The sequence below is a fragment of the Felis catus genome, chromosome C2 (genome assembly GCF_018350175.1).
Source record: "Felis catus isolate Fca126 chromosome C2, F.catus_Fca126_mat1.0, whole genome shotgun sequence".
Classification (NCBI taxonomy): domain Eukaryota; kingdom Metazoa; phylum Chordata; class Mammalia; order Carnivora; family Felidae; genus Felis; species Felis catus.
Genome location: NC_058376.1, coordinates 100,389,228 through 100,403,794, shown reverse-complemented (window position 1 = coordinate 100,403,794; position 14,567 = coordinate 100,389,228). Strand labels below are relative to the sequence as shown.

The 14,567-nt window shown below is 33.2% G+C and overlaps 1 protein-coding gene across 5 annotated transcripts in view; it reads right to left on the bottom strand.

Annotated features, from left to right (window-relative positions):
- Positions 1-4,477: 4,477 nt before the first annotated feature.
- Positions 4,478-14,567, bottom strand: part of SI (sucrase-isomaltase) — a 157,536-nt gene continuing 147,446 nt past the window's right edge. For 4 of the 5 annotated variants that reach the window (XM_045036312.1, XM_045036313.1, XM_045036311.1 and 1 more), the window contains 5 exons: positions 13,935-14,059; positions 11,897-11,985; positions 7,913-7,962; positions 7,496-7,663; positions 4,478-4,680 (listed from right to left, as the gene is read on the bottom strand). In XM_045036312.1, coding sequence (XP_044892247.1) covers positions 4,612-4,680; positions 7,496-7,663; positions 7,913-7,962; positions 11,897-11,985; positions 13,935-14,059 — 501 coding nt within the window. In that variant the 3' untranslated portion in view covers positions 4,478-4,611. 5 annotated transcript variants of the gene reach the window in all.

Sequence of the window (14,567 nt, the reverse complement as noted above, 5' to 3'; positions counted from 1 at the left end):
ATGAAAATGGGGTAGATGATTCAGCTTGCTATATCTTTCTCTTTATCTATCCAGAGAAGGCTTTGCACAGATGTTATGCTCCTTAGGGGGGCTGCGTTTCTAAACAATTAGTCCGTACTATTCTGTATTTTGTATGCTATCTCACAGGCAAAAAGCAAGAAAAGTTATATTAAGTAGATAAATCATCATAATTTGAACATATTATATATTCAGTGAAACAGTTTATTTTTTTAGCATTTTTAAAAAATATTTTTATTTATTTTTGAGATTGAGAGAGAAAAGAGTACTAGTGAGGGAGGGGCAGAGAGAGAGAGGGAGACACAGAATCCTAAGCAGGCTCCAGGCTCTAATGTGGGGTTTGAACTTGTGAACCTCAAGATCATGACCTGAGCTGAAGTTGGACGCTTAACCATTTGAGCCACCGAGGCACCCCTCAGTGAAACAGTTTTTAATTGCATAATACCCATTTTGAATACTTTTTTTTTCAGTGTTGATAATATATGCTGGCTTTTAAGGAATAAGAAACTGATTGTCAGTACATGTTAAGTTCCTGTCTCCACCTGAAATTTGATTCCAAATGCCAACATGATGTCTTATATATCTTTATGTGTATTTGGTACTCAGTAAATACTTGCTAATTGATCCTTAGAGTGCTTACAATATTTTGTTGGGTAAACACATACTTGTCTTTGGTGTATGGTTTTTAGAATTTTTGGTGAATCCTTATTTCTGTAAGTTTGATAGTATTCTGATTGGCATATGGATAAGTTTAAGAGTGTAGCGGGCAGAATTTAAGATGACTCCCATAAGCATCATCTCTTGGAATTCACACCTTTGTGTAATATTCTCCTCTTAAGGGTGGACAGGACCTATCAATAACTCTAAGTCAATGGAATATAGCAAGTTGATGAGATGTAATTCCCATGATTATGCTTTGTTATACAAGACTCCACCTTATCAGCAGACTTGCTCCAGAGATTATTCTTGCTGCACTAAGTAAGTGGCAATGTTAAGGAAGCATATACATGGTAAGGAACTATGGGTGGCTACTAGGAGGTGAGGGTAGTATCAGGAAGCTGAGGGCAGCCTATAGCTGGCCACCACCCAGAAAGCAGGTTGTCAGTCCTACTGATGCAAGAAAATCAATTTGCCAAGAACCTAAGTGAACTTGGAAGTAAATTCTTCCCCAATATAGCCTCAGGATGACAAAGAACATAACCAAGCCAACCTCTTGATTTCAGCCTGTGAGACTCTGAGTAGAGGAGCCAGCCTAGCCATGAGCCACATCCTGACCATTGGAAACTGTGAAATAATAAAATTGGATTCTTTTAAACTGGTAGATTTGTGATAATTTGTTACAAAGCAATAGAAAACTAATGTGGGAAAAATTATTTTGACAGGCTGAAGTTCCCCAGAGTAAATCAGTTCTTCCTTGCTCAGACAAGAGGAAGTTAATGTCTGTGGAAGACATTATAAGGTGAAATGGCAGTGGTGCTGAACAGAGGCGTAGATGGCCTCAGGTTGCTTAGGAAAGACAAGTATAGGATTCTCATTTTTACGTGAACAGCTGCAAGTAACTTCTCATTCCCTTTTCAAATACGTATTGGAAGCCTTCACACAATCATATATGAAATATGACATTGAGAACTAAATACAATTTCTGGAGTAATAGTCACAACACAAGTTAACTTTATATTTAAAGCTAACATGTTTTCACTGATTTCATCATGGGAACCAAAATTTCTTCTTACCAAGTGACTTAAGATCTGTAAAGACTATTGTCATTAAAAGTTCTATTAGGACAGACACTATCTCCACTTCTTTGCTACCATGGTCAAAAGTGATGCCTTTAAATTGGCAATTATTTTTTTTTCTAGGAGATGGAAGGAATGGAATAAGACTACGGCTGCAATTGATAAAAAATAACAGATCACTCCTGTTAGTCCATAGAAGCAGATATTTGGTATTTTCGTGATTTCGAGAGTGTTTTTATTGTTTCCTGTCCTCAAAAATGATTCTGAGTAGTCTTGTTTTTGACTTGTTCCACTGTGGTTAGATGTCTGTGGAAGTATTTATTTTCAATAGAAAAACATCATGGCTTAATTCTTAGAGCCAAGCCAACTCCTAGCTGAGAGCAGTCCATGATTATTTTTTTCTTTTTCAGCAACAAACAGCAAATATGCTTGTATATACCTCTTTGCACACCTCTATAAAAGCATCTCAAGAGTGGAACTCTGGGTCAAAGTGGATACACAAACTTAATTTTACTGAATACTAAATGATTGCCATTTAAAGATGGCTATGCTCATTTATAATCCCATCTGTAGTGATTGTGTATTCTTTGCCAGCACCTGATTTTATAATTTATAATCTATTTGTAAATTCTCCTTAACTGCTATAACGTTTCTTAGAAGTAAACTTATTTTTATTGTTGTTATCATTATTATTGCCATTATTGTCATTATTATTTTCCCCCAGTTCTTGTATTCTGAGGTATGAATTGTCTTAAATATTCCATTATAACAATACTCTAGCATTTTTTCCTTTCCTTCCCTTGCCTTCCCTTCCCTTTCCTCTTTCCTCTTTTCTGTTTTCTTTTCTTTTCTTTTCTTTTCTTTTCTTTTCTTTTCTTTTCTTTTACCTTTTGACCTTCTTCTCTCATTTCTTTCATCTTCCCCTCTATCCCTCCCCCACCTCTGGCAACAATCTGTTCACTGTTATCTATGAACTTGTATTTTGTTTGTAATGTCTACATATAAGAGAAATTATATGGTATTTGTCTTTCTCTACATGACATATTTTACTTAGTATAATGTTCTCAAAGTCCAACCATGTTGGTTGCCACAAATCACAAACAAGATTTCATTCATTTTAATGGCTGAATAATATTCTGTTGTGTGTATATACCACAATTTCTTTACCCATTCATCTATCAATTGATGCTTAGATTGTTTCCATATCTTGGCTATTGTAAACAGTATTGCAATGAACATGGAGTGCATACATCTTGAGTTAATATTTTTGTGTTCTTCAAATAAATACCCAGAAGTAGAATTCCTGTATCTTGTGATAGTTCTGTTTTCAGTTTTTGCAGAAACTCTATACTGTTTTCCATAGTGACTACACCAATTACATTCCCACCAACAAAGCACAAGTGTTCTCCTTTCTCCACATCCTCATCAACACTTGTTATTTATTGTCTTTTTGATAATAATAATTATTATCCTTCTTATTGTTTCCCAAGTCCTTGTATTATGAGTTATTAATTGTCTTAAATATTCTACTTTAATAATGTTTTAATTTTTAGTTAATTGTATCAAGTTACAGATATTACTTGATTAAGTAAATTCAAAGAAACCCAAGTGTTAAAAAAAAAACCAATGAATACTATTTTAGACCATGATTTAGAGCCTTGCAAACCACATAAATGAGTTAGAATGGTTTATTCAACTAGCTAAATAGAAAAAAAATTAATATTTTTTTTTTCTGTATAAAAAGCAAACCTGGAGTACCTGGGTGGCTCAGTCAGTTAAGCGTCTGACTTCAGCTCAGGTCATGATCTCACAGTTCGTGAGTTCAAGCCCTGTGTTGGGCTCTGTGCTGGCAACTTAGAGCTTGGAGCCTGCTTCGGATTCTGTGTCTCCCTCTCTCTCTGCCCCTCCTCCGCTCACACTCTGTCTCAAAAATAAATAAACATTAAAATAAAATTTTAAAGAAAAAACAAAGCTAAAACAGAAATTTGGGTTCCTGTTATAGACTGAATGGTTGTGTCCCTCCCAAATTCATTGGCTGAACCCCCAATCTCCAAAATGATGGCATTTGGAGGAGCACCTTTAAGAAGTACTTAGACCATGAGGATGGAGCCCTCATGAATGGGGATAATGCCTTCTAAGAGACACCAGAGAGCTGGTGTCCTTTCTGCTCTTGGCCATGTGAGGATACAAGGAGAAGATGGCCATCTGCAAACCAGAAAGAGGGTCCTCACTGGACACCAAATCTTATGGCAACTTCATCAGACTTCTCAGCCACCAGCACAATGAGAAATAAATGTTTATTGCTCAAGCCACTCAGTCTATGATAATTTGTCACAGCAACCTAAACTAAAACAATTTTCTTTTGGAAAATAAAGAGAAATGTATATTTTTTATACCTATGTGCATTTTATTTTCTGTGTCCTAATTAAATGTACATACTAAGAAATAATTAAATATGATGACAACTGTTGTTACCTGACTTAAATTTACTAAACATTGGAGAAAATATTGTATACAATTACACAAAAATGTCATTTAAATAATCACTTATTTTAATTATATCTCAGTTATGCACATATATATTTAGTAACTAGTTTATGGTTTTGGCTGATATTTAGCAAGGTAACTAGAATTACTTAAATCTTACTAAATATGTTAAAAAACTGGATTTAGAACACATTAATATAATAAAATTAGTATTAATATCAATGTACCCTATGGAATAACTTTAGATAGACTTTATTAAAATCATATTTTATACAATATAAGAAACCAACAAAGAGAAAAAACTGTAAGTACAGTGAATCTTAAATCCAGGTGTTAATTTCCTTTTGACAACTGGAATTGATGGTGATCTTCATGACCAGATGATTTCTATTGGTTCATCAAGAATAACATTATTTACTGTCAGATCAATATTTAATATCTAAAAAGAAAGTAAAATGATAATTATTATTTAATAAGAACAATGTTGGGTCCCTTTGTTTTTTTAACAAAGACTATTTCCATAAATAAATTTTCTCTAAGTAACATGATAGTCTTTGTTTCTTTTTTTTTTTTTGATGAATTTTTATTCCAGAGAGCTCACACCTATTTCACTAATAATCTCACCCAACCCACTCATTATTCAAATAAAAATAAATCTCAGATAGGTGGAATGGTTGTTAAAAGATTGTGAAAAACTAATACTATTAACCAGTCATCTTGATTTCTATTACTTTACTCTTTCTCCATATTCTGAAACATGGTAGTATTTATAATTGCATTAGATAAATCTCTGTGCTTCCTGCTCTCAAATATGAGCCAGTCATCTACACACACAAATTAGATTAGAAATATGTTTTCTTTTGCATCAATCCCTAAAGGTTTAGGATGCTGAATTTATTGCCAATAATTTCAATTTTGTTGTGTTACTTTCTTTCACTGGACAGAATCTCAATTAGACCACGTAGGGACTAATTATGGAGGTGTCTAAGCAGCTGTAGTCCATCACGTGTAATGTTTTTATGATATGATTTCATTAGACCTTACCATTGCTTTTTCTCCAATACACTCACATGACTTTCTGTGCCTTAGCTCAGACAGTTTAGATTCAATTATCAAATATGCAAAAGAAGAGGAAGAGAATCAACATTCCTTTATTGCCTACTGAATACCAGGCACTCTTATAGGGGCTTTATAAAATATATTCTTTTCTAAAGCACAACATTCTGGGCAGTAGAAGAATTTAAAAGGTAAAAGTTAAATAATTTTTTAAAATATAAATTAGCCGGATTTGAAACTGACCATCTTACACCAAAATCTAACTTAGTTCCTTTTTACCAAAACTGAAAAGCAACAAATACGTCAGATAGCTTTTAATAGCTGTACAAAGACAACAAAATGTAACTATTGCTAGGAAAATGTTTTTTAAATAATATGGATAAAGCAATTAAATCATGTTTTGCATATAATTCCCACACCCATGGAGAAGGGCAACCAGGATAAAGAAAGAAATTGACCACTCTCTAGTTTTCCCATATATGTAGAAAGGTTGGAAATAGTAGGTGCTCATTAATATTTGTTTTAATTAAATGAGTTTAGAAGGCACTGCTCAATTGTTAGTAGTTAAAATCTTTTGTAATCCCTGAGGTAATGAAATGTTGTAAAATTTCTTGTGAATGGATCTAGAAGTAGTGTAATGAATTTTTCTTTATAAATGATGTGTTTTTATGCCAAATATTCAGTCAAAATCAACTTGAAAAGATATTTCATATGTTAAAATATCTTATTTGACATTGTTCACCTGATTGTATTTAGTTTTTTTTTTTATAGTAAAAGTTAGGAACTTTATTTTTACCAATGTAGTAGTAAATAAAGAGTAAGAAAGTATATATGGCAAATCACCCTTTTTATTCTGATTGAATATTGGGCAGTTCAAAAACACAGATTGCTAATTATGATTGATAACTATTAACTATTTATTCTTGGAAAATTAATTTTCCTCTTGCAGAACTCAGTTTCTTGGTCTACCATATGATTAACACTGGACTAAATCAGTGATGGCTTTACCATACAATTTTATAAACCAGTAAAATTTTAAAAAGAAGAAAAATGGGAGTGGAGCACTGTGTTAATCAATTTTTTTATTACCAAGGAAGGACATTAAATATACAAAACTCTAACTTCCCAACCTCGATATAATTTAAAGAAATAAACTTATTTTGATACAAAAATAGTAATTAAGACATAGTTCTGTATTAAAGGGGAAATGATACTTGGCTACAAAACAGTAGTAACAACAAGACAGGTATTAAGTTTCAACTGGATGAAACAATCTTTCAGGTGCTGTGCATCTCTCGTGTTTATAAAATCTATGAGGACCTAGGACTGTGGTCTAAGATGTGATTGTTATTTTTTTTTAAGTTGAAGTCAGTCAAGTAGCTGGCTATTTTATAAATTAGGTTCACCTGAAGCGACTGGTTGACTCACAGCTACTTATTTTTATACAGCTACAAAGACAAAAGGTACACACACACACACACACACACACACACACAATCACACAGTTTTAGCAGTGCAGACATAGCCTTATGCTTGGATCATTTATGACAGTTAGCTGTTTTCTAGAATATATGCACTTTGGAATCTATCTTTTCAGAACAAAGATTCCAGAATTTAAATCGGAAGGAGCTTAAGAGATTGTTCACTTGCATATTCTTATTTAACTTGAAAGAAAAAAAAGACTTAAAATTATTTGTTCAATGTAAAAAACTAATTACTGGCAACAGTGGACTATAACATAAAAATCCTGATACCTTATTTAACATATGAACCATATCCTCATACACCTGTGTGTCAAATTATTCATGAGTGCCAACAGACACATCTTGCAAAGATTTCCAAAATATTTTATCTAAGATGTATTAAATGTTTAAATGTAGACATTTTATATTTGAAAAAAAATTAAATTTTAAGGCACTTTACCATATAGGGACAACTGATTTAGAGGCTTAATGGAAATTTATCTTGCTTAGATTATATCAGGAGAATTGTAACATACATTCCATTAGGTTGATTCATATGACATGTTACTAAGGATGATAATAATGGCGATAGTTCAGGAAGTTTAATGAATATGAATAAACAACAAAGGTCATAGGTATCCATAATTATGCTTCTTGACGGATAGGAAATATAAGATATCCATATAGACATTTTGAAAAACTCTATTAAAAAGTGTGTTTTCCTTTGTCACTTACCTCGTTGTTTGCCTCTTGAGTAAATTTAACTGACTCTTTATTTCCATTATATATGAGATTAACCTCATTAACAGAAGTCTTTCCTTTCCCCCATATGTTGATGAATCCAAGCCTCATTTCATTTTTGTTTATGTAACCATTTTTCAATATAGTGCTTGTCAAGGTATTCTATAAAGTCACAGAAAAAGAAGTAATATAAACCCTTCATTTTCAAAAGCAATTAAATCTTTTAAAATCTATGTCTGTTAACTACAGTGGATTTCATAGTATAGCAAATTATTTACTCACATATTTGAAATGAGATACATTATACAACAAATATGAAATATGAAAATATAAATAAGTATAAAATCTGGCATAAAATTTCAAATATTATTTAACACAATTGCATACAAATGATCTGGCATGAATACATACCTTGTTCAAATTAAACTGTACCAGGAAATATAAGTCTCTTTCATAGGTGTCTGTAGAGAGAAAAAAAGGTAATATATTTATATTTCCAAAGAAGAAAAATAGTAAAAACTAGTATATCTTGCTTCTCTTTCCCAGTATAAAGGGTATCAAATACCATCAACACATATCAAATTTTTCTCTAAGTTTACTGAACTTTTTCAAATATAGTCCAAGAAGGACTAAGATATGAAGGATGAGTCTCACCAGAGAGGGCTACAGAAGGCCAGGAGTGTGTGTATCTGTATGTAGGAGGGTAACACTAAAGGGTGACAGGTCTAAAATCACTTTAAACACCTCTGGGAGGGTGAAAGAAGTAAAAGAATTACCAGAATTGGGTGGTGATAGTGGTGGACACTTATGGGCCACTTCAATGACTGACAACATAATAATATGTATAAAGGCAAATGAATATGATGGTAACGTATTCTAGTGTCATTTGAGAAAAATATTCAGTTGTTAGAGACTATTATAGGTCTACTGAAATACAAATAATAAAACAGGGTTTATATTCATGTTCATCAAAATATAATCTTGCCATATTAAAATCAATTTTTAAAATAATTTCACAGCTTAAATTAAGTACTATTCGTCAAACTTTAAGTACTTTATCACATTGCTCTAAGATAAGTTATTTTATTATTCTTATGGTTGAAGAGGAATGTGAGTCCCAGAGAAGTTAAATAAATGGCTGAAAGTAAATGAACTAATTATTAACAAAAGCTGGAAACAAGTCTAGATTTCCCTGAATTCTAAGATTGTGTTTAGAGGTAAAACTAAACAAGCATGGGTAAGACAGAAAGGCTAAAGTGGAGACAAATACATGACTGAAACAAAATAACATTGAGGGGTGCCTGGGTGACTCTGTAGGTTAAGCATCCGACTCTTGACCTGGGCTCAGGTCATGATCTCATGTTTATGAGTCTGAGATCCACTCTGGGTTCTGTAGTGACAGCATGGGACCCTGCATGGGATCCTGTCTCTTCCTCTCTCTGCTCCTCCTCCCAGGTGCACATGTGAGTGCATGCACCTTCTCTCTCTCTCAAAATAAATAAATACACTTAAAAAAACATTGAAAAAGTAACAAGTTTTAATTTCCTCTTCCAACTTATAAATGCCGGCATTAGATTAAATAATTCTCTGAAAATTAGTTTGCAATTAATTTTTCCTACACTAAAATTAAATTATGTTCTGCCTAAAACATTTTTTCTATATGTACCAATGTATGCATGGCTTATTTGATATGTGTTCTGAGGCAAAAATTTTAGTCTTAACTTTTAACTATACAAATATAGCATAAGTTTTTAAGACCAATTGTTTATACAACCATGAGGTAAAAGAACACAGAAGTGGTAACTATTAGGAAGATATGGGCAGTTTTGTTGTTTTTCATAAATAAGAAAAAAATACCACATATGATGTTAGTCAAGAGTACACATACATCTATTTCATTAAGATAAGTAGGACGGGGTGGCTGGGTGCCTCAGTCACTTAAGCATCCAACTCTTGAGTTCAGCTCAAGTCATGATCTCACAGTTCGTGAGATCGAGCCCCCTGTCCAGCTCTGCATTGACAGTGAAGAGCCTGCTTGGACTCTCTCCCCACTCCCTGTGCACCTTCCTCACATGCACTCTATTAAAATAAATAAATAAACATTTTTTAAAAAAGATAAGTAGGAAAAAATAAGATTTTACTAATCTACAACTTTATTAGTTAGCATGGTCAAAATTTACTTAATATACACGAGTTTCAAGATAGGTTTACAAAAGTCCCCCTTTGTGTGTAGGGGGTACATTCTAAGATGCCCCCCCCCCAGTGGATGTCAGAAACCTCAGACAGTACCAAACCCTGTATACACTGTGCTTTTTTTTTTATAAAAGACTCACCTCTGATATAGTTTAATTTATAAATTAACAACAGTAATAGATGAACAGTAACTAAAAATAGAACAATTATAACAATATGGTGTAATAATAAAAGTTATGTGAATGTGTTCTCTCACTCTCAAAATGCCTTATTGTGCTATATTCATCCTTGCTGTGATAATGTGAGATGAAAAATGCCTACATGATGAAATGATCATTTCAGAAGTAGGATCATTTGCTTCGGGACCACGGATGACTGTGGGTAACCAAAATGGCAGAAAGCAAAACCATGGAAAAGGAGGAAATGCTGTATTTTATCTTTGATTTTCTTTGAGGTAAAAAATATATATCAGCAAAAAATAATACATTATAAAATGTGAATGTACTTAAAGGAGGAAAAAAATTAGTGTCTATCAACTAGATTGATGAGTTTGCTGTGAGAGAAAACTTCTTTGGAGATTCTGATCCACTAAATCCGGGCACTCTAAGCATCTGTTGTGTATTGTTGTTGCTGTTTACTCAAGAAATGTCAAAAGATTATCTGAAATCTTTGTACTTAATTATAACAAAAATACTGAGATTGTGCAATATAACCAAAAAACGCTAAATACAATTAGCCAAAATAATTTTGTATGTTTATACAGAGGGATCAAGAAATAAATATCTGAATTATGTTACTTTTCAGTAATTAAAAAAACCTGCCATGAAACTTTAATAGGGTAAAGGTCATATCAACTTCTTTCATCTATATCTTAGTTTGGTAAGTAGAGCTACAGAAAAATTTCTAAGGGGCACGTTGTCTCCTTTGCTGTTCAAAGGAATTAACTAAATTTGTTAGATAGTTAAATTCAAAGATTCCAAGACAAGGTTTAAATTATGCACTACTCAACTTTACAACCCTGGGAAGCTGTAGGCAAATTCAAAGTACAACCTGCTGGACCCAGGTGAGAAAGGCTGCAAACTTAGTACAACCCCTCTTTTTGTGTTAATAAAGGTCAGGACTCTAAAAACAGGATTTTAACTAATAGTGGTCGATTCTTCACCTTAAATCACAAAATACTAGGAAAGGTTTTTTTAAAGAGTCTTGATTATTACAACATGATTCTTATATTAATCTTCTGATGTACTTTATTTACTAATAAATAATTCTTATTGTTAATATTGAAAAATATTAACTATGATTCACCTAAAAAGATACAAGATAAATGTCTTTGCTAGTACTGAAAGATCTCTCTTCCACAGATAATTTAATTAGATTGCAATGAACTGTTCCATGAGAACAACGACTCACCCAGATGTTAGTTTTTATGTGGATTGTGTTAAGTGAATATTCAGATTTCCCATCTAGTAGAGTTGGCATTATTAATGACAGTCAATAAACCTAATCCACAGAGTGTTTAATTAACAGCATAATCATCATCTGAAGGTGATACCTGGCCTCTTCCCAAATTAATGGAAACTAAGTGGTCCTCAGAATTTGCATTTTTAATAGCCTACTGCAAGTGATTCAGAGGACAATGGTCAGCAAAACACACATTGCTGGAAGCTTGGCGGTTCAGTCTGGTTTTAAGAAATAGTCATAAACATAGATCTAAGTTTAAATCTTTAAAGTTTTCATGTAAAAATATTGAATACAAAAAAATAGCCATGAAATACAAAATCAAACTTGAGTTTTGTTTCTAGACTATGTCAGGTTTTAGTGGCATCCTTTATGCATCACCATGTACACATGGAACATGGCTTTTCAGCTGGGCAGACCTCATACATATAGAATGTCTATCATGAATGGCATGGGCTAACTTCCAGGAGTAAAAGATGATCCATATACAATCTCTGTGCACACACAACTCTTAGATATGCAGACATTTACCATAGGGATCAACTATATTTAGGATAAGAGAAAAGTCTTTAATGTTCGTAACACTAAGTTTTTAAGTTGGTCAGCTAATTATTAAATGATTTCAGCTTTGTATAATATTATTAGCTTTCATTCAGCCTCCAAAGTACAGTAGTAGATACATAAAACTAATGTGACATATATGTATGTCAGCAATTACATTTTCCAACTAGATGGAACACTCACCTATACTCTCTCCATCATCCCAAAACAGAGATCCCTGTGCCATCTGATTAGCATCTGCGGCAACAATGAGCTTCATGTAGTTTTGTCGACTAAAAAAAAAAAGACATAATTTTAACCAATGTTTATACAGTAGCATATGTTTAGTTATGATATGGCACCCACATAAGTATCCAAACGAAAACAAAGATGATTATCAACTAAGGAGAATACAAACTGTTTTAGACCAATAAAATTAAAGGACTTTCCTTTTGTGATGAGTTACTGGGAACGATATAAACCATAAAATCCTTCACATTTAATAGAAAATATCATGCATGTCTTTTGATCTATTGTAACAAATTGAAAGGAGCCTCACTTATAACAGTTATAACCATGTTAAATTTATTGGTATATTTATTTATTTTTCTCTCTGCTAATCCTGTCACTGACCATTAGACATGAAACTATATTAATAGCAATTTTTATTTATTATCGTTTAAACTTCTTCACATTTCCATACATAAATCACTGAAATATCATTGGAAATTATTAACAAGAATGTGAAGAGTAGTATGAAAATTTTAAGTTCTATTCTTGAAATGGGCAATCCCTCCCAAGCTTGTGCCTGCATAGGCCCATTTATGAACTAAATATCTGCTTCCATGCTCACTGTACAAGTGATTTCATTTGATAGCTTCATATTGCTAAGGAAGGATTTCTCATACAGTTACATTTAGGCATAATTACCTTTTCCAATCACAAATGTTGAAGGTTGTACTGCCATGGAAATTCCCTAAAATATCCAAAACATCTAGCATTCAAATCTCTACAGCAACTTAATATTTTCCATGTAAAGATGTTAACATGTCTTAGCATGAATTTGTATACATATATACATAATTTAAATTTTAGTTAGTTAACATATAGTACTATAGTTAATATTGTTTTTTGTTTTTTTGTTTTTTTTTTAATTTTTTTTTTCAACGTTTATTTATTTATTTATTTTTTGGGGACAGAGAGAGACAGAGCATGAACGGGGGAGGGGCAGAGAGAGAGAGGGAGACACAGAATCGGAAACAGGCTCCAGGCTCCGAGCCATCAGCCCAGAGCCCGACGCGGGGCTTGAACTCCCGGACGGTGAGATCGTGACCTGGCTGAAGTCGGACGCTTAACTGACTGCGCCACCCAGGCGCCCCCATAGTTAATATTGTTAAGTTGTTTATATATAGTTATATTGTTATAACTATATATGGAGTTACATTGTTAACTATATATTTTATTGTATGTTAACTAAAATTTAAATTAAAAAAAGGGAAAAATATTAAAAAAGCATGTTTTTAAAGCAAACAGTATTGGAAGATAGGGCAGTGTTCTTTTTAAGTTAATTAAAGAAAAATTTACTGCCCAGGGCGCTTGCGTGGCTCAGTCGGTTAAGTGTCCCACTCCTCATTTTGGCTCAGGTCAAGATCTCACCATTTGTGACATCAAGCCCTGTGTTGGGTTCTGGGCTGACAGTGCAGAACCTGCTTGGGTCCCTCTCTCTCTCTCTCTTTCTCTCTGTCTCTCTCTCTCACTCTGTCTCTTTCTCACACACACGCGCGTGCGCGCACGCACACACACACACACACACACAATAAATAAACTTAAAAAAATTTACTGGCCAGTATAATAACAAAGGTAAAGTCTCCCTTGGAAGCAAACAATGAACATGTTTGCTTGCAGCCCATTATAAAAGATTGCCTAGGTTTGGAGTTCCTTAGCTGTGGCACAAACCTCCTACATGTGTAGCACCTGCCTCAGCATAGGCCACTCCATGTCATCCCCATGGAACTTTGGGGGCAAAGAAAAAAGCAAACATGAAGTTTGTGTCTCTTGTTATGCCTTGAGTAAAACAGACCTTTGTGTCCTACCCAAAATTCATGACACCGTGGCAGACTAACTTACAAAGTAATTTGTAAGCTTTGAAGTAGGGTAAAATCTCAGACCCCTTCCCAGTTCTTGACAATTCTGACATGACGTATCCACAATCTAATCTGAGCTCTATAAACACTTCACTTACCTGTAAAATGTATTTAAACCAGGCTCTTGACATGGTAGAATGTGACCACCACGGACATGTAGGTTTATTTTATATAAAGGAGCTTCAAATTCATTAAATTTTCCTCTGACACCAATATCTTGGCCCTGGAAATGAGATGGTTGGAAGGAAAGAACACAAGCTATAAGAAATGGAATCATCAGCAATATTGGTGCTTGAGAGGTTGCATTTTATAAATCAAATGATATACTTAATTTATAAATTAATAAAAACTCAAATACTTATTCAGGAAATCATTGTTTAAAGCATGTACTTCTTAATTATTAATAGCTTTGAAAATAATTTACCACTATTTGTTTTTGTGATGCTCACATGAAGAAAATGTGTGGGTTTTGAAAAGTCACAAAAGTTATTCCTGACTTTTCACATACATTATTCTTGGAAGGACTACATCACCTTTAATGATAATTTCATATATTCAATAAAGGGCAATGAACTTTTTGTGTATAATGTGCACTCTCTATGCTTATTCAGTAAAATAAATCAATGTCTACATAACAAACAATGGGGCATAAATTAACTCTTTCACTGTGTGTTAATTTGATTCAGCTGTAATTAGCAAGAACTATCTTACTCTTTTTAAATGTAAAGTAG